General features: G+C 38.8%; 1 protein-coding gene across 1 annotated transcript in view; it reads right to left on the bottom strand.

Moving 5' to 3' along the window:
* Positions 1 to 207: 207 nt before the first annotated feature.
* The window catches only part of STK3 (serine/threonine kinase 3), a 324,871-nt gene continuing 299,416 nt past the window's right edge, over positions 208 to 25,662 (bottom strand). Inside the window, exon 11 of the mRNA XM_029222626.1 lies at positions 208 to 1,596. Within this exon, the coding sequence (XP_029078459.1) occupies positions 1,438 to 1,596 (159 nt within the window). The 3' untranslated portion in view covers positions 208 to 1,437. The remainder of the gene's footprint in view (positions 1,597 to 25,662) is intronic.

The following is a 25,662-nucleotide window of genomic DNA, read 5'->3' as shown; positions in this document are numbered from 1 at the left end:
GGTGGAGGCTCTGTCAGTAGGGTCCCTGGGTGTGAAGGACAGGAGCAGGGCACATGAGTGACAAATAACCTGGGTTATGTTAAGTCACTGAAGGTTCAGAGTTGTTATCACTGCATAATCTAGCCTGTCCCGACTAATATACCTTCCTTGCCTGGAAAAGACAGAATCCAGGTCATCAGTTTTAAAAAAAGATAGAGATGAAATGTGTTGGGTGGCACAGTAACATTTATTTGTCTTTATGATTTAAACATAGTAATTAAACACACAAAAGAACAAATGCTGTCAAGATGGCCATACGTAGTTTAGGAAATGACTGGTCCCGGTTCAATCATGCAAATGATCATTCAGCTTAGAAATGAGTTTCTTTTTAATGGTTTTAATCTTTTTTTTTTTCAGTCCCCAAGGCTTGCACAGTTCAGTACAAATGTTTTTGCTATTTTGTTATCGTCAGGCACATGACGTTTACCAATTCCCAGGAAATAAGTGAAATCAACAAAAGAGTCTGTAACAGTTGAGCACATACTCACAGAAATAAATCTGATGAGCTTATTACAATCTGATACAGTTTAGCTATCAGACCTACACATGAAACATGAAATAATATTAACAATTACATTTGTCTTAAGGATTTATTTCTTTAAAAATATTTACCATACTTTTTTGTGCAAGGGTTCCACTGATTTCTTTGGTTTTAAACATTATAGCTCTCTATGACCTAAATACATATAGTCCTATTTGTACCAAACATCAAAAATAAAAAAATTAAAATTTCAGAAGGTAAAAATGGAATTATTGCTTCAGTATAAAAACTGTCTGGCCCATTTGTGTACTATTGCTATTATTGCTTTGCTTCTATTGGAAAACTATCCTGGAAATCAAGGAATGTAAGTAACCCCATAGCTCCCTGCTTACGGTATAATTTGGTTGTACATTATCATCTATTAACATGTCCCTACCTTCACGAAAGCTATCCTGATCTTGTCCTTAAAAAACAAAACAAAGTGAAATAGCATAAATAAATAAATTTACCTAAAGGGATACAATAAATAGGCTACTAAAAGAGAACAAAGAATATTGTTAACATAGAGCCCTTTCGGTGCTGTACAATTAAACAATAGCTTTGGATTTTCAAGGTTTCTAAACACAGCCTTCATTTTACAACACAGTTTTAGTGCCAGTATGCAGCTGACAGATGCAGAGAAGAATGCATTTCTGCTGTTTCCATCATTTAAGAATGAAAACACAGTGGAAACAGTATTAAGTTCTGTCTTTTGGGGATTTACCTGGGTTTGTACCATCATCAGTTTTTGACTGTTGCCTGGTCATAGAGCACAAATCTTAGAGATTAAAAAGAAAAAAATCATAATATTCCTGCAATTCTTAGTGGTTTCTTGGTCTCCAGAATAGTCATAGAAACAAACAGAAAAGAAATTAGACTCAAAAGTTTTGCTGCCTTCTTTTCTTCGCATCCATTGCATCCAGAATGGGTTGTCTTTTCGCAGTGTATCTTTGACGAAGCTCTTCTATTTCTCGTTCCATCATGGGGTCCAGCGCTTTTAACCGCATCTGTAGTTCTTCTAAACTTAGATTTTTTAACTGGATATAGAAAATAAAAAGAAGATATTAAAATAGTAAAATTATCTACAATAGGTTAAAGTCTAATGAGTTTTAGCATGAATATTTCAACTCTTTACGTCATCTTTGAAATATGGCTCAACAATTAAAACAGGAATTCCTTCCCTCAAGAACCAAGAAGCCACATCTTGCAAGAACCTCAAGTAATCTGCAACGAAACAATAAAAAACTCTGCTTTTAGGAAAAAACAAATGAGAAAAATAAGCTAATAAAATGTATCTGTTTTAAAAAAGGCAGAAAGACAAATCCACCATTGTCAACAAACAGACTTTCAGGATATGTTCCGGATATATTCACTCTACTCTCTCACACTCTTGCAATCTATGGAGAGCTACGATAATCATAAACACTTGCAGAGATCACCCAAGAATGTGACAAGATTGAATACAGGTTAAATTAACCATTCTATTCTGCATTTTACCAAATGCTTAAATTTTAGGCACTTGGTTAACCAGAAAATTAAATTATCTAGAATACTTTTACCCCAAGCATTTTGGTAAGACAGGGTTTTTAATTTCTGATTCAAAATATCCCAAGCCTGATACAAACAGTGCTGTGTAAGTTCTGACATGGGCTTGGCCAATTTGAAAATGAAATACCTGTCACATGTTCACTGTATATGTTATAGTTTGACAGTAATGATATGATTTGACTAAATGATACAGTTTGACTATAATGATTTAGTTTGATTATGCTAGCTTCTGGGGGCACCACTGGCACATCCTTTACTGGTTTTCTGTGTAACAACAGAAGAGAGGCCTCATGTCCTGTGTGAATGGGGGATAAAATCTGTTCTACATAACAGGATCTGTGGCATCCTGAGCTTTACTGTATTTATTTACATGTCAAAACAGCAAGATATGGATTATCTCCTGAGAAACATTTTAGGGATATTGCCTCAGGGCCTATAGGATGCCCTGAAATATATAACCTAACACTTGGGCTTTTTATCTTATTAACATTAAAAAAACTCAAACACTCTGTCTCCTTCAGAAACTATTAAGGCAATGGTGGCAGACAGGTGATTTTTAAAAAGTCTGTTAAAGCAAAATGATCTACTATTTGCTCTTACTCAGCATCTTGATATGTATTGTAAGGGAAGCATAGAAGTACTAAACTATTTCCTTGCCTTAGAAACTTACAAATTAGCTTGAAGGGTAAGATTAGCAACTATGGGACTTATGCCAGACCCTATACAATTAAGCCCTATTGTATGTGGTACAGATTATAGTGACAGGTTCTTAACTCAAATCTGGGACCAAGCTTCTCATGTGAAAAATTCTGCATGTTCATGTGTACATTTTCCTGGGAAAAGCATCCATTGTTTTTTGTTTTTTTTTTTAAAAGCAGATTCCCAACAAAAAGGAGAGGAGCCTTGCTATAAATTTAATGGAGACATGATTCCCTTTAGGGAGCAGGGACTGCGCTGGTCCTTGGAGAAGGGGATACCTCGGGGAAGTGAGCAGGGCCCTGGGAGGAGGCCCTGCTGTGCTGAGGAGGAAGAACTAATAAGGACCAAAAACGAGACAGAAAACTAGGAGCTGGTGGGGTCCTGGAAGCCAGCCAAAGCCAGGTTTGGACTTCAGGGAGCCATGATCAACTTTGGAGCAGGAAATTACATGAGAGTAATCCAGACTCGGTTTTAATATGATAAAACTTGCAGCTTGTATTTTGTTTTCAGAAGAGAACTGTCTTTGGTTACTTTGTAAGCCAAGCCAGAAAACACTCTCATTACTTTACAGTCACATGTCAATCTTAACCAAAAATAGCATTTTTCAGCTTGATCCTCCACCTTACTCATCATACCTGGCCCTAAGTGACCCTTGGTTCCCAAAATCAAATCCATTCTCAACTGAAAAAGGTTTGTCACCACTGAGGATACTGAAAAGAATGAGTCAGAGACTGAAGAAATGCAAAAGAGGAGTTCCAAGAATATAAGAATGACAGTGTTACGGGAGAGAATGCACTGGCTCCCAGGATGAAAACTCTGAAGGTGACTACCACTCGCTTTGCTGTAGAAGAAGTTCCGGTATATATCTAAAATAATGTCCTGTTATTTTTTAGTCAAACATCATTAAAAAAAAAAGAGAACCCTAGCTTATTATATTATATATTATTATATACATGTATATAGAAAGCATAGTATTATATTATTACATACTTCATTAATTTTTGTTGTTGTTGTTTGTTTGTTTGCGGTACGCGGGCCTCTCACTGTTGTGGCCTCTCCCGTTCCGGAGCACAGGCTCCGGACGCGCAGGCTCAGCGGCCATGGCTCACGAGCCCAGCCGCTCCGCGGCATGTGGGATCTTCCCGGACCGGGGCACGAACCCGTGTCCCCTGCATCGGCAGGGGGACTCTCAACCACTGCGCCACCAGAGAAGCCCCCATTAATTTTTTTAAACATCTTTATTGGAGTATAATTGCTTTACAATGGTGTGTTAGTTTTTGCTGTAATTGTTTTTTAAAATAAATTTATTTATTTATTTATTTTTGGGTGTGTTGGGTCTTCATTGCTGCACACGGGCTTTCCATAGTTTGCAGCAAGCGGGGGCTACTCTTCGTTGTGGTGTGCGGGCTTCTCATTGCGGTGGCTTCTCTTGTTGCAGAGCACGGGCTCTAGGCGCAGGGGCTTCAGTAGTTGTGGCACTTGGACTCAGTAGTTGTGGCTCGTGGGCTCTACAGCGCAGGCTCAGTAGTTGTGGCACACGGGCTTAGTTGCTCCGCGGCATGTGGGATCTTCCTGGACCAGGGCTTGAACCCGTGTCCCCTGCATTGGCAGGTGGATTCTTAACCACTGAGCCACCAAGGAAGTCCTGTAATTAATTTTTAATGTAAGTATTAATCTGTTATTTGATCACTACTGTTCAAATCACTGTGGGGATAAAGAATAAGCTAACAGGGAATCTTGAAACTTTCTGTGATAGTGAGATGAAGGGCCAATAGAGACCACACACAGCCACGTTTCCCCGAGAAAGACAAGGCTGAGTGCTGTCTACATAAGATCCAATTCCACTTTGTCTCTATTTTAGCCTATGTTATCTTTCTTATCTCTGAATTTCTATATAACATTCAAAATTTAAAGACCACCATTTAGTATTTGACTCTAGACTCATGGACTATTTTATAATTGATTTTTTATGCATGGGTTTCATGTCTACCCCAGGTATTCCAAAAATATTTAAACTTTAGAACTTGTACACATACCTAGAAACTATTAAACTATACTGCTAAATATGAAGACACAAAGGTGGGTAGATAAACAGGAATACAGAATAAATGACTCAAAGGAATGGGTTACACGATAATTAGGAGACATAACATCATACAAAGCAAACAATTTTTGTACTAAATATCTTATACTATCTTACTGGGGCAAACTGCCAATAGTTTATAAATATTATACTAAAGGAATGGACCGAATTCAGAGAAAGAAGCTACTTAGAAGAAAAAAATTTTCTTCTCTAATAGACTTTTATATTATCAATATGTAGAATTTGTGAAAAACAGGTCTGTGATACTAGAGAACCATGAGCTGGTATTGTTAGGGAATTAGGTGTTCCATGTAAGTAAATTCATGAAGTATCTAAATCTTAGTTCTTTAAGTGATAAAACTGTTTCAACCATTTTTAACAGAAACTATGAAGTATTTTACAGATTATGCTGCCTTCTAAAGCAGAGGATAGAGGACCTAAAACAACCTTTCCTTATGATGAATCATCATTATTAAGATCTATGACTAATCTATACCATGTATGAATTTCCTCTCTTCTTTTTGGCTTTTTATCTTCATTTGAGGTAAAGCTATGAGTTCCTTTCTTTGCCATTGAGTGGATATTCTTCTCTCTCTACTCCAAGTCTGTTCACTTATTGGAAACCAGAAGGGCAATTCAACAATCCTATAAAGCATTATACTAAATAAGAATAAACAGCTTCTGAGTGAAAGCTTGAGGCTGTTTTAGGAAAGATAGAGCATGGCTTTAGTGCTGAAGCTTTTTATACCTGTTTTGTGTGTGTGTGTGTGTGTGTGTGCACGCGCGTGTGTGTGTTTAAAATTTAACTTCATATTTGTGGCTGTATAAGGTCGAGGTTACAGGAAATCTGACTTCTACATGAGATACATACATAGTTATGTTTTCTGGTGGGCCATCCGAGAAGTTCAGAGGATTCATTTATTAAAACATTTATTGATATTTTCTACGGACCAAGCACTGTAGATGCAGAGATGAACAGAACACTACCCCACAAAGAGCTTGCAATCTAGCTGGCAAGACAGGTCCATGCACAGCTAACTCACTAGTGGAGGAGAAAGCTGAGAAGTCGGGAAATGGGACAGGTGAGAAGGGTGACAGCATGAACAGAGACGTATAAGGCACACAAATGCATGGCATCTTTCGAGATGTCAGCTGACTGCTGGGATGTAGGAAGGAGCCATGGGGGAGGGGATTAGGAGAGGAAAGAGAGGAGAGGCCAGATGACTTAAGAGCCTTAAGTGTGTTGCTACAAACCTTCTGTAGACAAGAAAGAAATGCTTGATAATTTTGAGCATAATTGGTGCTCAAAACATGGTCATATATGAATGAGCTTTACAAAAATATCTCCAATAGCAGGTAGAGAAAATGCATTGCCATGGGGGAAAAATGGAGGCAGGAAGACCTGTTAGCAGGTTCAACAGTCTACCGAGAGGATGACTCTTGAACCAGGAAAATGGAAGTGGAGACTGAGAAGAAGAGAGGGATTGGAGAGTCTTGAAAATATCAATACAATTGATAGGGCTTTCTTTGTTCACTGACTGATTATGAAGGGCCAGAAAGAAGGAAGGGTTAAGGATGATTCCGGCTTCAAGCTGGGGTCATGGGGTAGAGACTGATACCATTAATAAGGTAGGGGAGTTAATGGCATCAAGGCGGAGATATCAGATATGTATTATAATTTGGGGTTCTGGACCTCAGGAGAAAGATTCAAGCTGAAGACACAGACTTAGGGAATCATCAGCATTTAGTTTATAACTGAAGCTCTTGATGAGGATAAGATTATCCAGGAAAAGAAGATTTTCTCCCTGATCTTACAATCTGCCTATGATATCCAAAAGAAAATAATCCCCAAACCTTAACATCTGTGGTCAGAGGCTTTTCTTATTTTGTTAACAGAACAGAAATATCCATATAGTCCTAAATAACTCTAGATTATGGTGTCATCTAGACTAAAAAAAAGTGAGATTAACTGGTAAAAATTTTCACTTCTTATAAAAATGGGTATGATTTATAGATATGAACTTCCGGTTGAGTTTTGACTTCTAGTTAAGCCCTAATAACATATTTAGCACTCTGTGTTTCTGTAGCTATCAAGGCTCCCACAGGCATAAAAATGGTTTGGGGTGGGAAACGTGGCAGAAGCAGCTTTTGCAATCTCTTGGAAAACAGTATGCTCAATGCCTTGGCGGTAAAATGATGTGCAAACCAGATAACAATTTATACAGACTCATAATGATAAAAATGACCCTACAGTACCATACAATCCACTATCACCCTTTTAAAATAATAATCAAATTAAAACAATTCTGAGGGCTAATAAGGATAATATCAGAAGAAAAAGTTGAGCTTCCTGAACTAATATCAATATTACTGTGATGAAAATTTCCTTCACCTAAAATCAAGTTTCTTGAAAATATAAAGAGGAAGATGGAAATCCCTTCAGAATTACGTTTATGGATTAATAGAGCTTGTGGTAAATCAACTTGAATTTACATTTTTTTATATGCAGGAAAGAAATGTTACTTATGAACCATCTTTCTACACGGAATACAAAGTAGCTGTATTACCATAACTATATTCCAGTTGACTAATTCCAAGATAAATGCAGAGTAAACTAGTGCTGGAGTATCAAGTCTCTGTCCTACATTTGTCAGAGTTTAGAATTTGGTAAGTCAAGTCAAATAAATAAAAGAATTTTAGAACATGCATACATTGTGGTTTTTACTGTATACGAAAAATGTACAAGAATGAATCACTCATCTGGAAATGACTTTTATATGTTATAGGCTAATTCTATTTAACAAAAATTTAGTTTTGAACTTAATGACAAAATATAACTTGCACAACTAACAATGATTCTTAAATCTTCAGGCCTTAACACAGTTAAAGAATATTATAGTTTGACAACCTTTACAAACATTGAGGACACATGACTTGGCTAAGTGACCAAATAAGCTGCCACGCAGTAAGAGGAAAAACTCGAATGCAGAGACAGAGCCCACAGCTGCTTCAAAAGCAGAGTCACAGAAAAAGTGATGAGTTTTAGAACAATGTTGTTTCATTACTTGAGAAACTTTTTTTTCTACTCATAGTTTGCTCTTCTTGGCCATTTGAAATGACAGATATCAGGGGGCAAGACATATTAATAAAAGCAGAGAATAAAATCAATTTCCATAAAAGGGTTTAAACGGAGATTGCGTATACTGAATCATATGGGCCTGAGAGAAACACATTTTGAGATCTGGGATTATTAAAAGTCATTGCACATGACTAAGTCATTTGTTTAGCAGAAACATGAACGATAAAGGTGGGTTGAGTTAAGCCTCACAGAATCTCACTGCAAAAGAGAACCTTAGAGATGATCTAGTCTAACTTCCTTATTTTAGGTGAGGAAATGAGAGCTAGCATGCTCAAAGTTACACTCCTGGTTAATGGCAGAGACATGACCCGACCCTTATTAGGTCAATGCTGTTTTTCATTATACCAAGTCTGATATTCTTAATCTAGCACGGCCAGAGAGTTCAACAAGTTAAGTCACCACAGATTTGGGGGTGTGCTGCTGAGAAACTTCTTCGGTCTTCAACCTGAACTGAAAGGGAAAATGGTTTTTAGGTGTTCAGCTATGAAGTCCACAGTGAATAGAAAATACTGCATTTGACATTTCTATACAGCAGTCTTTTTTTTTTTTTTTTGCGGTACGCGGGCCCCCCACTGCCACGGCCTCTCCCGTTGCGGAGCACGGGCTCCGGACGCACAGGCTCAGCAGCCATGGCCCACGGGCCCAGCCGCTCCGCGGCATGTGGGATCCTCCCGGACCGGGGCACGAACCCGCGTCCCCCTCATCGGCAGAAGGACCCTCAACCACTGCGCCACCAGGGAAGCACTACAGCAGTCTTTTAAAATGAAATAAACTGCAGAAGTTCAGCAAAAGATAGAAAGGCTATCTTCTTTAAGCTTCAGGCCAGTAAACTAGGATCTCCCAGCTTTTATAAAAAGTTTAAAATAAGTTAAAGAATCTAAGAAAAACCCAAAATTTTTAAAGAATAATAATTACAGAGATGAGTGGATGGATACTTGTTTATAAGTTAAATGAAAAAGTCAAAACTACTTTTTAATGGGAGTCACCATTTTGTTTGAAAATTAGTACAGTTTGGTGTATGAGTGACAGCTTTGAATAAGCAGCTCATTTTGTTAATAACAGTCCTAGATTATCACATTTTAAGCCAGGAGGTAAGAAGATTACAGATCAGGATCCAAAAATATTATATTTTTCAGTATCCCTTAAAAAAAGAAAACCCAAGATAGGTATTCAGATTAAAAACTCACTTACTAGCTCTTACATAAAACAGCAGCATAAGTAACTCTGTAATGTGAGAAGTTAAGAGAGAAAACAAGATTAAATCAACCCATAGATAATTCTGACAGTTCAAACTTTTAATAATTAGAATTATTTCTGAACTCTATGAGAAGTATTGAAAAGCTGCTAATTATTATTAGCAACACACCTCCAAATCTGTGGTGACTTAACTTGTTGAACTCTCTGGCCGTGCTAGATTAAGAATATCAGACTTGGTATAATAAAAAACAGCGTTGACCTAATAAGGGTCAGGTCATGTCTCTGCCATTAACCAGGAGTGTAACTTTGAGCACGCTAGCTCTCATTTCCTCACCTAAAATAAGGAAGTTAGACTAGATCATCTCTAAGGTTCTCTTTTGCAGTGAGATTCTGTGAGGCTTAACTCAACCCACCTTTATCGTTCATGTTTCTGCTAAACAAATGACTTAGTCATGTGCAATGACTTTTAATAATCCCAGATCTCAAAATGTGTTTCTCTCAGGCCCATATGACTCAGTATATGCAATCTCCGTTTAAACCCTTTTATGGAAATTGATTTTATTCTCTGCTTTTATTAATATGTCTTGCCCCCTGATTATCTGTCATTTCAAATGGCCAAGAAGAGCAAACATTCTTATGACTACATCAGGAAGAGCTGACAGTAAAATTAAGTCAGAAGGAATTATTTTCCAAAACAATTTCATCTTAAAAAGCTATAGGGGGAGAACATTCAGATTTCTACATTATTTTGTTTTGTCAAAAATAGTCCTAATTACATGAGGGCTTTTTAAAAAGTCTTAATTTCAAAAAATAGAGGAAACAGGATCATGAAGTTTTAAAATGCTTAAATGTGATAACATTTCAAGACTTAATGGGTCTACGAGTTGCTGGCATACTCAGTCTGTCAAATGAGATAACCATCACAATGAAGCAAATGGTCTTACATGTTAATGTTAACACATTTAGTCAAAGAGTCAATTCAAAAACCCTTGTATAAGGTTTGCTGTGTTTACTGGGAAAACAAACTCTTCCTAGCAACTGTTTAAATAAATCTCACAGATGCTACAGACCCTATTAGTGGCCAGTGATTAAAAAAATATGGATTGCTAATACTGTATCCTGACTCATCCATTTTCCCATCTGCTAGCAATTCTAACAATACGAACTATCAACAGAATGGCTAACAACAATAATTTTCTATGGCAATTTTGATGCTGAATTGCCTATAGCATTTTGTAAGATTTACCAGTGCATGCCTCAAACTGTTTTGAGTTGTTTGTGGCCTGGAGCGACATACTCCTTTCCCCCCTAATACTCCACTTTAGCTCAAATTTTTACTGTGTTGAACAGAATCTGGTTTGGTTTTACAGAACACTATTCATGGAGGCTGCCACAGTCATTTTACTAACAATGAGACGGGAGACACAAAAGTCCAGTGAAGTCCACTGATTAGTTTAGATATCTATGAACAGGTAAGGGGCCTTCTGCTAAGCAACAGGGATAATAGGCAGCACTTAAAGTTAAAAAAAAAATTAAAACATCAATATATTATGGAATTTCCTGATTTAATTTCTGGCACTGAGAAGAATACAATAAAAGAGTTCTCAAGTCAATGAACTTTGAAGCTTTCTTAAAGAAAACCTACATATACATGTAAAACTAATGAAGAGAGTGATCATTTCAGACTCGACACATTATAGAAGGAAGGCTGAATTCCTCACCGTACACGTTCTTAAAATCTACGTTAACATTAAATCTACTGGCAGAGCCTTCTTCCTCAAATAGACACTATTTACCTATCTGGATGGAAGATTGTACATGTAACTCTGTTCTGAGCTGAGTGCCCCCTGTCTATGGCCGAATTACTGAACGACCACAAATATTCTGGGATTGTAACTGGAAACTGCATTAAACGTCTGTTTAACCTCAGAGCATCTATGGTAAATTTAAGACATTTAGATTTTTTCATTCCCAAAGAAAAGGGAGAACATCATTTCTTGTGGCTATCAATGGAGGAGAAGGGAAAAGTGCCAATTATTGATCATTTACAAGGGGTCAGACACTATCCTAGGTCCTGTGCATTAAGGCATTTAATCCTAACAAGCACTTTATGCGGTAGATATTAGCAACTCCATTTTATAGGTGGGGACACTCAGAGACCAAGTGAGCCACCCTAGGTCCGATAGCTGGCGGTGCTTACGCAGGCACTCAAAGACAACATCAAATCCACCCACATAAGTTTGGATTGGAGCCTAGTGAGAACAATTTCTTAGGTCTCCCAAGAACTACAAAAGCACTTCAAAGGCCAATTATCAAATAAAACAGTTTTTTTTAACAGACTATTTATAGATTAAAAATAGGGAAACATTAAAAAAATCCCACCTTTCCTCCCAGATTGTACCTCGTGGAGTATTTTACTTAAAATATATTAATGTATTTTAGCTATAATTAGCCTTATGAAATAAGTATGTGTATGTTTATTAAGCATTTTTGTATTTAATCAGCTCTCTAGAAATATAAACACATTTCTGCATAGCCCTTTGGGACAGATGCCATAAGTTTATCAATAAAAAGAGATATGCAGTGACAAAACTAACATGACGTCCGCTTGACACAGAAGCAAGACTGCCTGTGTCCATTCAGACTGTCCCATAGTTGGTTTGATGTGTTATTTTGCTTGGATCGGATCCAGCAATGAGCTACAAGCTGATGGGCATTACTATAGTTATCTTGTCCTACAGAAATCTGAGCCACCCGTATAAAAAAAAAGAACGATGAAATTTCAGTTGCATTCTTCAACGGCAATTGAACACCCATTCCTTTTATGTTTTTCCATTTCTAGTAAGTAGTTTTGCCTGCTAAAAATATCAGGAAAAACTTAATTCATGCATAGCTCTGCTATACTGTAAGCAGCTAAAAAATTCTAGGCCCAGAGCAACAAAATCTGAGTAACGCGAAACCAACTACTAATTAAATTTCTCCAGATCAATTAAGGGGCAGATGGAAAAGCTCTATTAGCTTTGATTCCTTATCTCGGTGATTCTGATTAACACTTTGAATAATTTTTTTTTTTTTACTGAATTGCTCTTAGTTTATTTATTTTAAAATTTATTTTATTTATTTATTTTTGGCTGTGTTGGGTCTTCGTTGCTGCGCACAGGCTTTCTCCAGTTGCGGCGAGTGGGGGCTACTCTTCGCTGTGGTGCGCAGGCTGCTCATTGCGGTGGCTTCTCTTGTTGCGGAGCACAGGCTCTAGGCGCGTGGGCTTCAGTAGCTGTGGCTTTGCAGGCTCAGTAGTTGTGGCACAAGGGCTCAGTAGTTGTGGCTTGAAGGCTCTAGAGCGCAAGCTCAGTAGTTGTGACACATGGGCTTAGTTGCTCCATGGCATGTGGGATCTTCCCGGACCAGGGCTTGAACCTGTGTCCCCTGCATTGGCGGGCGGATTCTTAACCACTGCACCACCAGGGAAGTCCCCAGGTCACTTTTCATTATTGAAAGTCCAGACCAATTACAAACTTCAATCTCATATTAAATATAAATCTCATCCCTCCCCTCAGTACGGGCTTGCACAGAAAGACCAAGAGACTGGCGGGAAGGGATGTTATCTGCACCCAGAACTTTCTCCCCCCCTGCCCTTTTCAACCTCAAGCTCTACTTCTTCTCTGGTGTTAGGAGCTGGGAAAGAAGGAAGGATCTTCTGACATAAATGGTTGCTTGTCAGCTGGGGAGACGTTTCCCTGGTCCTGCTCTGGCTTGATTCCTGGTGTTGGAGGGCAGAGGGGTGTGTATGGATTTCTGATGTGGTGGTCGATGTTACCCTGGTGCTCACCCCTCTTGAGGAGGGGCAGCTCCCTGGGTGGGGTATTGTTTCCTCTGGCCTGGAAACCCCCTCAGTAGCATTCTGACTTCTGATCACCTTTTTTAGAGCCACAGAGATTGTAGAGGTTCTTTTCTACACTCTCCAGGGGCCACCAGGACCTAAGGAAGGGGAGAGGTCTCCTAGTCTCTTCTTTCCTAGAACACTACACCGTGGTCCCTAGTAATTCTGCAGGCCTTGGCTCCGCCAACAGAAGTCTTTGGGAGAGATGCAGACATCTATGTTAATAGACCCTCCAGACTCCCAGGAACTTGCTCACTGAACCCGGCTCTTGTGGCAGGCACATCAGTGGGTCTGCAGGTTCAATCAGCTTAGCAAGCAACTGGCTGGGACACCAGAGGCCAGTCTGTTTTCCTGTAGGGACACCGATTACTACGAATGGCTCTCTGGAAGTGCCCCCACCTCCACCTTTAATCTAAGCAAGAAGAGAGCTACCTTCTTCCCCTTCCACTAGACTGCCAGATTGTGAATTACAGTAGGATAGGAACTTCTGCAAACAGCTGCATCCCCAGTGCCTAGAACACTGCCTGGAACATAGAAGGTGCCTAATAAATATATACTGAATGAATGAAAAATGGTGGGGCTCTTAGCAAACCCTGCAGGGAGGTGCCTGGTCTCAATCGCTGGTGGCCCTCTTTAGAATATGGGATACTTAGCGCCTGCTGTTTTCAGTTGTGGACAACAGCGCTCGTGTGTGGCTGTAGGAAAAGTCCCTTTCAACGTTGTGGTACATATCCGTTAACTCTAAAAAAAGAAAAAAAGTGTGTGTGGGATCAAGTAGGCGCACTTGCAACTGAAGAAAAGCAAAAAGAGTATCTGGGAAAACCAGAGATATTACCCAGCAGATTTCATTTATTTCACTATAGGATAGGCCCATGCTCCATTACATGTTTATTCTGTGTGTCTGGTAATATATTTAATTTTGATCTCAACTCATTCTTCTCTTAGAAAAATGGCTTCTGTCAAAAAATTCTTCAAAATGATAATAAATACCATAGTTTACTCCTTTGGCAAACATGCATGGAATGAAGTGTTCTGGGAGGACATAATTCTTACTAATATCCCTGAGTGCATACAACCATTTATACAATTTTCTGCTGCAGTGATACCACAATACTTATCCTGCCAATTTAAATTATGTCTATCTTCATACCATAAAGATGCAAAATTTACTTTGCCCACCTATAGGAAGGGTTTTAAAATAAAATAGAGGTCAGCCGAAAACCACAAACCATGAAACTCAGACTGTATTACATGATTTTTTAAAACAATGAAGCAACACCTACAAATGAACAGGATTCCTAATACTTTAGTTTTGAGGCATCTAAATCCATAGTTCTTTTAAGACACCATAGAATAAGAATCATGGTCTGACAGCTACTTATGAAACAACATGAACTCAAAATATGGTAAAAAGTTTTTTAAAAACTTAAAGAGCAACAATAAATTTTGATCAAAGTGCTTCATCCTTAGTTGCCACATGAGCTTTAGAAAATAAAATTTACCAAAAAGGAAACATTTTAACATAATCATCAATTTTAGAATGGCATGATTTGTGACTGAAACAGTATTTTTAATTTCCCAAACAAAGGTACAAATTCAATTAAAAACCCATGAAGAAATTCAGGAATTTAAAAGGATAGGGGGGAAAAAAAGGATAGGAAGGCTCCTATGAAAATGTTAAAAAATAAAACCCCTGCCTACTTTAATAACAATCAGTCTTGTGCAAACTTAAAAGCAAAACCACCAAGTGAATAAAACAGAAGCTGACAGCTTTTGCCCTTATCCTTTCATTAATAGTTGTTTTAAAATATGTTCATAAGTGCTATTAAGTTAAAGTAAAAGAAAATATAAAATGAGACTAAGTGAAAATAAAATTGGCTAATCATTATTATCTTTTAAATGTTTATTTATTTATTTATGGCTGCGTTGGGTCTTCGTTGCTGCACGCGGGCTTTCTCTAGTTGCAGCGAGCGGGGGCTACTCTTCGTTGCGGTGCGCGGGCTTCTCATTGCAGTGGCTTCTCTTGTTGCAGAGCATGGGGTCTAGGCAAGTGGGCTTCAGGAGCTGCGGCACTTGGCCTCGGTAGTTGTGGCTCACGGGCTCTAGAGCGCAGGCTCAGTAGTTGTCGCGCATGGACTTAGCTGCTCCGTGGCATGTGGGATCTTCCCGGACCAGGGCTCAAACCCATGTCCCCTGCCTGGGCAGGTGGCTTCTTAAGCACTGCGCCACCAGGGAAGTCCCAAAATTGGCTAATTATTAGCTTAAATTTATCTTAGGAAGGAGGCATCAACTTTCAAATGTAAATGTAAATGTTTCAAACTTTCAACTTTCTGGTGTGGGGAGAGGAGACAGTAGTGTTTGTGAGTTATGTCATCATCTTAGATTGGACAACTAATATGTATAAATCACTGAAAATAAAGATGAGAAAGTAATATGCCAGTGTCATTTACAAACAAAATAGCTTAGAGTAAAAGTTTACTGCAAACTAAAAATTTCACACTTAGATGCCTACAGTAAATGAATTTTCCACGAAGTCTTTTTTAAAAAAATGAGAATGACACCAAGTCAAATTTTTAAAAATTGTTTTTGTTATCAACTAATATAACAGAGAACATGGCATCAAAATTAAAACTGTAATACCACCTTGTAAAATGAGCGTGCTCCCAAATGTTCCTGGAACTTTTCAGCACTGAGCCGAACCAAGCTGCCACCTGTCTCAGATGCAACAAGACTTCTGGCTAGATCTTCCCTTGAGCCAAACACCTCTTTCTGAGCAGACTCACTACTAGGGTGGACACAGAAGCAGAGGCAGAGAACTGTGACTGAGGGGACTTCATGACGATTGGATAGTCTTACTTTGCATCTACTGGGAAGCCAGGAGACTGTGGTCACTAGTGGAAACTTGGGGATCAGAATTTGAGCTTTGGTTCCAGTAATATACATTAATATAATGTAGTTATGCTAGTAAATCTTTACATTTTATTTTTCAGTATGAAATTTCAGCTCAGTCTTAAAAAGTCCAATTTTAAAAAGGATAAAAGGAAAAATGCACCTTTAATTACTGACCAAATAAAAGACACACTGTTGGTTTACCTCCTGTGGAAAAGTAACAAAAAAGCTATGTGGCTGTTAAATTCAATGAGGAACTTTTTGTAAGATGTTGTTAGCAAGTGACTGACATATGCTGTTATTCAGAGTAGCTAATCCACTTGGATCATTATTCTGAAATTATGTGGTATTAACATACAGTATCATGTAGCTCCCAATCCTGAATAAATGACCTAACAGACTGAGTGACTAGTGCCTGGTGCCAACAGATGCCAGAATCCTCCATAGCATTCTTATACAAAAATATCATGAGTGAAATTTCCTTCGCCTTATTAGACTCAGAGTGGACGTGCAATACCAGAAAGCATGAAGTAGTTTTGAAAAACACTGCGCACAAAGGAATTACTTTCAAATGAACTCAAAAACTGCAATCTATTCTACACTACACTGTCCATTTCCGGATTCCCACAATATCCAGCCTATTTTCAGTTACGAACATCCGCTTGAACAAACTTCTTCCTGCCATAGTTCTTTCAGCTAAAGCGCACGGTCCTGTCACTGTTAGGCCCATCCCCAGGCCTGCTGCCACCAGCCCCCGCATTTCTTCTGCTCACTGGCAGCTGTGAGAAACACGCATGGTCCCGAGCCAGGCTATCCCCTCACAGGTGTGTCCACTGCCTCATTTCACCCGGACTCGCTGCCAGCCTTTTAAGCAGACCACTCTCACTGCCAGCCCGCCTGATACTCAGAACAGACAGCTGTGCTGAACCACGGTGGCCAAGGAGAGAGGACTCATATGGAGGCAGCTGCAGATTTTGCTAGCTATCTCCTCATTTTTCAATCACCAGAAATTTTGTCTTTCATTAGCTTTTAATGAGTATCATCCTGAATTATGCCACCTAGTAATAGAGAGGGCAGATTTCCCACTAGTCTGTTTTGCTAGACTGACAGTAGTAGAAGTTTCCCCATCCCCTGCCAAATCTCTGCTCTGACTTAAAAAAAAAAAAAAAGGAAGACGCTCTTTATTGATTCTTAAGCAGTAGTGGGGTTTTAACCTCGCAGAGTGACCACATATTGAATAATTGGTAACTATTTTGTAAAACCTCTTAAATCCCATTAAGAAATTAACATATAGAATGAGGGAAAGTAGCAAAAGAGGAAGCAGTAGGATGGAATAAAATTAAATCCTCCTAAATCAACTGAATTGTAACCAAAGTGACTTCTGAATGGGCGGGCCTCTTCTGGAAAGGGCAGCGGGTGAAGTGAAAAGCTTGACTGACTTCAAGAGCATAAAAGTTTATGGAAGATGGGAACAGGCTTTCAGCTCAATCCCTGGTCCATGAGAAGTAAGGAAGATGAACCACTATCAGATCAATGGTATTTGGAACTGAGAAAACATGATGCCACTGAGCTCCACATAGATGATTAGTGGTAGGTCCTGAACTCTCACAAGGGCAAGATCAGATCTCAGACTCTAAGAGAGGGCTAGGTCACTGGCTATCCGGCACCCTCTAGTGGCCAGATTTGGCACCACAGATTTCTGCCTTTTAAGAGCAGAAACCTGCCTTCCCTCCTTTCCCTCCCTTCCTCCCTCCTTCCCTTCCTTCCATCCTTCCTTCCTTCCTTCCTTCCTTCCTTCCTTCCTTCCCTCCCTCCATTCCTTCCTTCCTCTCTCTCTCTTTCTTCTCTCCCTCTCTCCCCCCCACTTCCTTTCCTTTTCCTTTCCTTTCCTTCCTTCTTTCGAAGCACAGTATATTTCAAAACCTTTTTTAGTTATGGAAGGAATCATCAGTACCACTGCTGGTCTACAGGTAGGTGGAAAACCACTTATTAGGTATAAATTTGACATCCAAAAAAGTAAGCTATTATAATGATTCAAAAAGTGTTCCTTTGAATGTATTTAAAATCCCATGGGTGAAGCTACTTAAATGGAAAGATGTGGTGAGTACTTAGTGATTTAAAATTTAATTCTTTACAGGTACTTACTTTACGAGAAATATTCTTTTATATATGGATTCATATTGCTGTAAATTTCATGTACACAATAGCTAACAAGTTTTTTGAGCACGTAGCACTGGCAGACACTATTCTAAGTGTTATCTCATTTAATAGATAATAACCCTGTGACAAAGTACCATTAATACCACCGTTTTTCAGAGTTTAAGTTTTCAGAGGCACCAAGAGTTTAAACGTATGCAAGACATTTAGCCACTGAAAGGTGTGACCAGGGTTTGAATCCAAGGCAACCTAATTATGGAGCTGGCACTTTTAAACATTACACTACACAGAGATACACAGCTTATCAGCCATAATAAAAACTTCCCTCCTTCCTTAAGAAAGGAAGAGTTTCTTAAAGATTTTAAATTAGACTTAGATTAGCATAGAGACTTGCAGGTCAATGATGCTTATGCATCATTATGCCAGCCAAGAGTTCACTTCCTACAATGTTTATTCGTGTACATTTTACAGTTGAAGGGGAGTTTATAATTGGTCATGAGAGCCTGAAATCTAATATTTTTCAAATCATAATATATTTAAAAATACTTTATAATTTACAATGCATGTTTACATAAATTATTATCAGATGAACCTCACAATAACTGTGAAAGGGACAGATAATTCTGTAAATAGGCATTATTCATACTTTACAGATACGATTAATAAGGTTTAGAATGATTAGGTAACTTCCTTAAGTAACACAATTTCCTCAAAATCTAAGATATCCCAAATGACTGAATGTACAATGAATTAGCCTAACTCTATAATCTTTATCCTCTGTTACACAGAAAATAAAAATGACAATTTTCAATGATAAACCAAAAGAAAATTTTACTTATGCTAGACAATTTGGTTTCACTTTATTTCTGCTTTATCTACAATAAATAATTAACAGTAATTACTATTGCTGAACTGGCAAAAATCCACGGAAGGAGGAAATAAAAATCAGAAAGTAAAAAACCATAGAAAAGAAAAAATACCAGATATGAGTCATAAAATCCCTACTGAGTTGGGAGCAAAATGGTCCCAAAATTATGAGGTTAAGGTGAATGATTACATAAAGTACTTAGCACTTTAAAATTCTTTAACTTTGTCAAGTGCCTTCAAAAATTTGATACTTTTTTTCATAACCCCTAAGAGATCACTGGGAGGAAGCAAAATAGCCTCTACATGGCAGATCAAGAACATTTCACAGTACAAAAGTACTATGAAAGCTGTTACTTTTGCTTAAAAGAAAATAGCCTGTGATTCTAATCATAATACAAAGCCCCAAATTCTTTTTGACTATAAAGCAATGCAGTTTAGAAACATTCCTGCTCACCCATCTTCCACAACCCCTGTTCTAATGGAAGACACATGCCTCCCTCAGATCTAAGGTCAGATAGCCCTGGAGTGGTCTCAGAAACCTAACTACATGGTTAGCTTCCTTCTCTTGTGCTCCTTCAAACTCTCTTAGTCTTTAGCATCAAAACTGAATACTTTATAAATATATCCTATTTTAAACAAACCAAGAAAAACAGACCTGCCTTCAATTCCACCCACCCCTCCCGCTGTCACAATTTCATCCCTCTTCTCTGAAAAGTCAAACTTCTCAGAAGTGTGGAGAAAGTCTCTACTTTCTAAACTGGGAATCACGCTTCAACTCACTCCATACTGCTCCCACCCCCATCACATTCTCCAAACTGCTCTTGTTAGGTCACCAAAGTCAAATGAATTCTTTTCATTTCTATCTTATTTGACCCCTCAAGCTGCACTTGACACTTTGTTCACTCCTTCCTTCTTGTTCTTCAGATCCTAGCATTTAGCAGGTGCTTAACAAATGCTTGTTAAATAAACTAAGAGCCAGAAATAAGCATAGGCATATTCCCATAGTCAAAAAGCTATAAAGTCTCATAAATCTCTAAAAATGCTTTTTTGGGGACCACAGTTCATTTTGATTCTGCTTAATTTTGAGGTGGAACTTTGTGTTGGTTAGGCACTGAAAAGCTTGAATTCTTAAGAATCAGTGTGTAATATTTTAAAAGAGCTGACTACCAAGGACAAAATAATTATTTTAGTAATATCTGCTAATAGTAGATATTAACAAGGGCTGTCTCACCATCATCCAGTCTGTAAATCATCAATAATACATTACTACTAAGAGCCATCTTACATTTCAAAAACCACCATGGAACATTCTATTTATCAGTTTATCAGTGTTTATCATCACTATGACATATTTAAAGATAAATATGAAAACAATTCAATATTAGTCATTAAAGATGTTACTGTGATAAAATTTCCTGAAATCAGAGTTCATCTGTTTATCCACATTCAACAAGCTAATAAAATGTCTTAATCAATGTAATAGCACAATTCTCAAGTCTTACTAGGAACCTCAATTCAAATGGTTAACATCTTAATGCTGGGTAGAGGCCAGAAGGTTGGTGGAGACTCAGATTCACATACCCGAAAGGCCTGTGCTCAGGTGTGAGTACAACCTTGATCAAAAGCACCAAGAACAAGAGCCAGATGAAGAGGCAGAATGCAGAACACCCATTTGTATTGAAAAATAATGGGGGAAGAAGACTCTGACAGCAGAGATGGCCCCTCTTAGCTTCCCTCAAAGGCCTGATGTAGCATGATGTTCTAGTTCAGTTTAAAGTGAACTATCTAGGACTACAGGGGCTGTCTACATCTTAGATATATTTCAAGGCAAAAGTAGATATCCTGGGCAGAGAAAACATCAAGGCTTAACATTTAATTCAACATGTACTTAATGTAAGTTAAAAGTTTTTATTCAAAACAGTGGGAGAGAAAAGTTTCGTGTTCCATATGTATTCAACATAATAATGTCTTCTGTTTTTTCCAGATAATTTGTTAAAAGCAGAAGTATGGGGGTAAGGTGAAAATCATGCAGTGATTTTCTTACAGACATGAAGACTTGGGAACACCTTAGTCCAATGCAGAGAACTTCAATGTCCCACAAACTCTAATACTGGGCAGATTTGGGATTATACTGGTTAGGTGATGAAAGGTCCAAGGTAATTACGGGGACTAATCAGAATTACAAAGGACATTGACATGAGGTCACTGTAATAAAGTTATACTATATTTATCAGCAGTCTTAAATGGCTATGGGTAAATGTTCTGGTTGTGTGGCCCCCCTGTAACTAGGATTTTCATTCCAACAGAAAAGGGGAGAAAAAAAATCGATTCCAGGTAGGAACAATATTGCCTCTATCTCTCTTAATTTGAGAACTGACAACCACGTCACCGGCAAATGAACAAGGCAAATATAAATGCAGGAACAGATTTCAGTGTTGCAATAAAACAAAGCTTCCCCAAAAATATCAACGTGGCATTCTTAACGACATGATACTGCGCAAGTGATAATTATTCATAATTGATTTCATTTCAAAATAACCATAGCCAAAATTACTTTTATAGTCTCCCTCTGAATTTTCCAAGTTCCCTAACATCTATAAATCACTACATATTGCTACCGCCCCATATCCTTTAAACTGCAGCTCCCAAGGTGCACCTCGATGCCCAAGACTGAGAAGTGAGGGCTTGCATACTCCTCCTCTCCACAAATCCCACTCATGGGTTCCTCCCCAAGAGTCCACTAGCAGTTCATTCAGTACTTCCCGTGCCTGCTCTTTACCAGAAGGGACCACCCCGGCAGCTCTGGCTGCGGGACGGGCTTGGAAAAGGCTGGCCTGGCACAATCATTACACCAGTGGGAGTGGCCCTAATGAAGGAAAGGAAGGGATAGGGAAGAGAAAGGACACAGGAAAAAGGCACTAGGAGTCAGTTCCAGGGTTTCTCAGCCTTGGCAATATTGATGTTTTGGGTTGGACAGTTCTTTTGTTATGGAGGGCTGTCCTGTGCATTGTAGGATGTTTAGCAGCATCCCTGGCTTCTACTCACTAGATGCCAGTAGCAGTTCCCTAGTTGCGAGAATCAAAAATGCCCAGACATTAACAAGTGGTCCCTGGAGGCAAAATCATCCCCGGTTGAGAATTAATGATCTACTCTGAGGGTATTGGACATAAAAAGGTGTAGGAAGGGGCTTCCCTGGCGGCACAGTGGTTGAGAGTCCGCCTGCCGATGCAGGGGACGTGGGTTCGTGCCCCGGTCTGGGAAGATCCCACATGCCGCGGAGCGGCTAGGCCCGTGAGCCATGGCTGCTGAGCCTGCGCGTCCGGAGCCTGTGCTCCGCAACGGGAGAGGCCACAACAGTGAGAGGCCCACGTACTGCAAAAAAAAAAAAAAAAAAAAAAAAAAAAAACGTGTAGGAAGAAAATTAGAAGGACCTGAAGGACTCCTGGGCTATGTGCGGAAGAAATTAGTGCCTCTTGGTAACATGCTTCTCTCTCTTTGCATGTTATTCAATGGAATGGAAATTTTAGAATGGGCACAAGGATAAGGATACTGGAGGTCAGAGAAGTGAGAGCAATCTGTAGGGAAGAATTCCAACCTCAAATAATCTGCCCCTCACTGACAAGTTGATCTCCATGCTGTCTTCTGAAGAGCACTCAAAGTCTTTTTCTTAAGCCTCTGGCTTATAAAGCCCATCAGGAAGCAGAATAAGATTGAGATTTGGGGGTGAGGTAGGGGAAGGGATGGGGTGTTAAGAGGTGGAGAAGGGCTTACCATAGCTAACCTAAGCTTAAGGCAGGTCAAGTTTGCATTCTCAGCAGACAGTAAAGAACTGACACACTTAAGGCGTTGCAGTGCAGCTCCTTAGCCAACTTGTTGTTCTGTTATTCTGTTCAGGTTGTTCTGAAGATTATATGAGACCACAGGCACAAAGGTGGGCACAGCTGGCCCCCTGCCCTCTGCCTCTCCACCCTCTTGTCTCCCCTTCTTTTTAAACTCTCTTTCCCTTTCAGTTCATGTTCATATGCCCACATCTGTGCCCAACTCCATCAACAGAGCTTTCCTCCAACTGCTCTTCCTAGCTTCTGTCATCATCTTGTTCTGAGATTTTCCTCTCTCCCTGTGTTCCTGATGAGGTGGCAGTGGTACTTGTTGCTAAGTCCATCTAAATTCATTCCATTCATCTCTGGTGACAAAAGAGTACATGGGTGGCAATGGGCAGGATGCAGAAAAAAGGATGCCAGTTGTGAGGATGACAAACTGTTTCACCCTTGGCAGCTCTGATTGACTTCATCTGGGTGAAGACATGAAGGACTTTCTTTCTGTGTGACAGTGTAGGCATGTAGTTTAACAGGAAACTTGAGAGGCAGTTAAAGGGTTAAAAAGCATATCAGGAGTTCAGCTTTGGCATGTCAGAGTAAGCCCCTAATAGACCAACTCTTTCACAAAGAACAACCTTAAACTGTGGGGAGAAAAAAACCTCAAAACAACGACAACCATAAAATGAACTGCTGAAGGCTATGCAGAGTAAACAAAACACATTTTTCCCCTTGACAGTAAAACATTTACAATGTCTGGGATATGATCTAAAATTACTTGACATATCAAGAATCAGGAAAATGTGATCCACTCTCAAAGGAAAAGAAAATCAACAGAGACCAGCCTTTATTAGACCCAGATATAGAAACTGACAGGACTTTACAGCAGCTATAATTACACTCAGTGAGGTAAGGGAGAAAATGCTCACAATGAATGAAAAAAATGGGAAATCTCAGCAGAGAAGAAGGAAATATAACAAAAAACCAAATGGAAATTTAGAATGGAAAAAATTCAATATATGAAATAAAAGTTTACTGGGTATGTTTAATAGCAGAAGAGAGATGACAAAAGTAGATGCAGATGACAGAAGATCTACTGGAAAAAGATCAATAGAAATTATCCAATCCGAAGAAGAGAGAAAAGATTGAGGAAAAAAATGAATAGAGTTTGGAGGACCTTTGGGATAATATCAAAGGTCTAACAGGTTATTTGGAGTCCTAGAAGGTAGGGACTGAGAGAATGAGGGAAAAAAAAATCTGAAGAAATAACTGAATACATTCCCAAATTTGGTAAAAGATATAACTTTACAGATTCAAGAAGCTCATGAACTGTAAAGAAAATTAAAAACATCAATCACAAAAATCAATGCCTAGGTTTGCTGAAAACCAAAAATAAAGAAAAAAGTCTTGAAAGTAGACAGGAAAAAAAAGTACACATTATATACAGGGGATATATATGAATCCCCTGTATATAACATCATAGACTTCTCCTTAGAAAATACGGAGACCAGAAGACAAGTAGAACAACATTTTAAATGTTCTCAGGGAAAAAGTATACTTCACTTTAAATATAAAGGCAGAGACAGGTTAAAGTAAATGAACATAAAAAGATATAGCATACAAACAGTAAACACAAAAAGGCTGGAGTGACTATATTAATAACAAGAGGAAATAAAGGCTATCACTTGCCTAGCTGACAAAATATAATTTCAAAAAAAAACAACAACAAAGAAGGAACACTTACCAAGAACAAACAAAAAAGCTTCTTCAAATGCACGGTGGCACTGAATTCAAACTGCATCAGATAATCTAGAAGACAGGGTTTCTTTACAACAACCTTGACTGGCATACATCACAATTATTGCAGAGATCACTAAGAGAGAAATCCAACCTTTGTATGCTCTCCACTACTGTCTCCTCACCCACACAATGAAACCCATCAGAAATAACAATAACCTACTAAGTCAGAGATTCTCTATTTGGGGGAAGGATTCAGGCTATGCTCTTACATCACAATTGGCAGGGGGAAAAGTACACACACAAGCACACACAAATAAAGCAAATATGGCAAAATGTTTATACTTGTTGAATCTAGGCGGTAAATGTGTGTTTACTGTACTATTTTCAGCTTTTAAAAAATTTCCATGATGAAAAAAATGTGGAGGAAAATGAGCCGGAAGAGCTTTATTCAAAATACCCTTTCCACTCTTTTCTTTTCGCTTCAGTATTTTCTAGTTGGCAGGAGGGGGATGTCAGAGCACCAGCTACATATTTTGAAAGAGAACCTCCCATGATTTTGATATTCATCAGCCACTGCAAGAAACCCACATGGATAAACACTGTCAGAATTATGATTAAAATTTTCTATCGTGATTATAAAGCCTAGGAATGTTATCAAGTGCTTAAAATTCCAAGAGAGCCGTTTTTCATTCATTCAACAAATATTCCCTGAAAACCTATCATGTGACTGATGCAGTAGTGGACACACTGGGAGGAGTCCTAGCCTCCATTCTAGTGATGAAGAGACAAGAAGCAAAAATATATGTTGTTGGGTGGTTCTAAGTGCTCGTTAAGAAAGAAAACCAAGTAGGGTAAGGGAATAGAGTGACTAGAAAGTGACCTGAACGAAGTGAGGGAATCCGTGAGAAGGGCAGTTCTGGCCATGTCAGCCAAAGCACAGGCCTTAGGGAAGGAGTAAACTTGACTTGAAGAACAACAAGACCAGAAGAGCTGAAGCAAAGTGAGCAAAAAACGGTGTAGAAAATGAGGTCAGAGAGATGGCCGGGTACCAGAACATTCATGGCATCAACAGACCATAGTAAAGCCCTC

This window comes from Monodon monoceros, unplaced genomic scaffold, assembly GCF_005190385.1.
Source record: "Monodon monoceros isolate NGI ecotype Baffin Bay Population unplaced genomic scaffold, NGI_Narwhal_1 Super_Scaffold_14, whole genome shotgun sequence".
In the NCBI taxonomy this organism is placed as follows: Eukaryota; Metazoa; Chordata; class Mammalia; order Artiodactyla; family Monodontidae; genus Monodon; species Monodon monoceros.
This window is presented reverse-complemented; position numbering and strand designations above follow the sequence as displayed.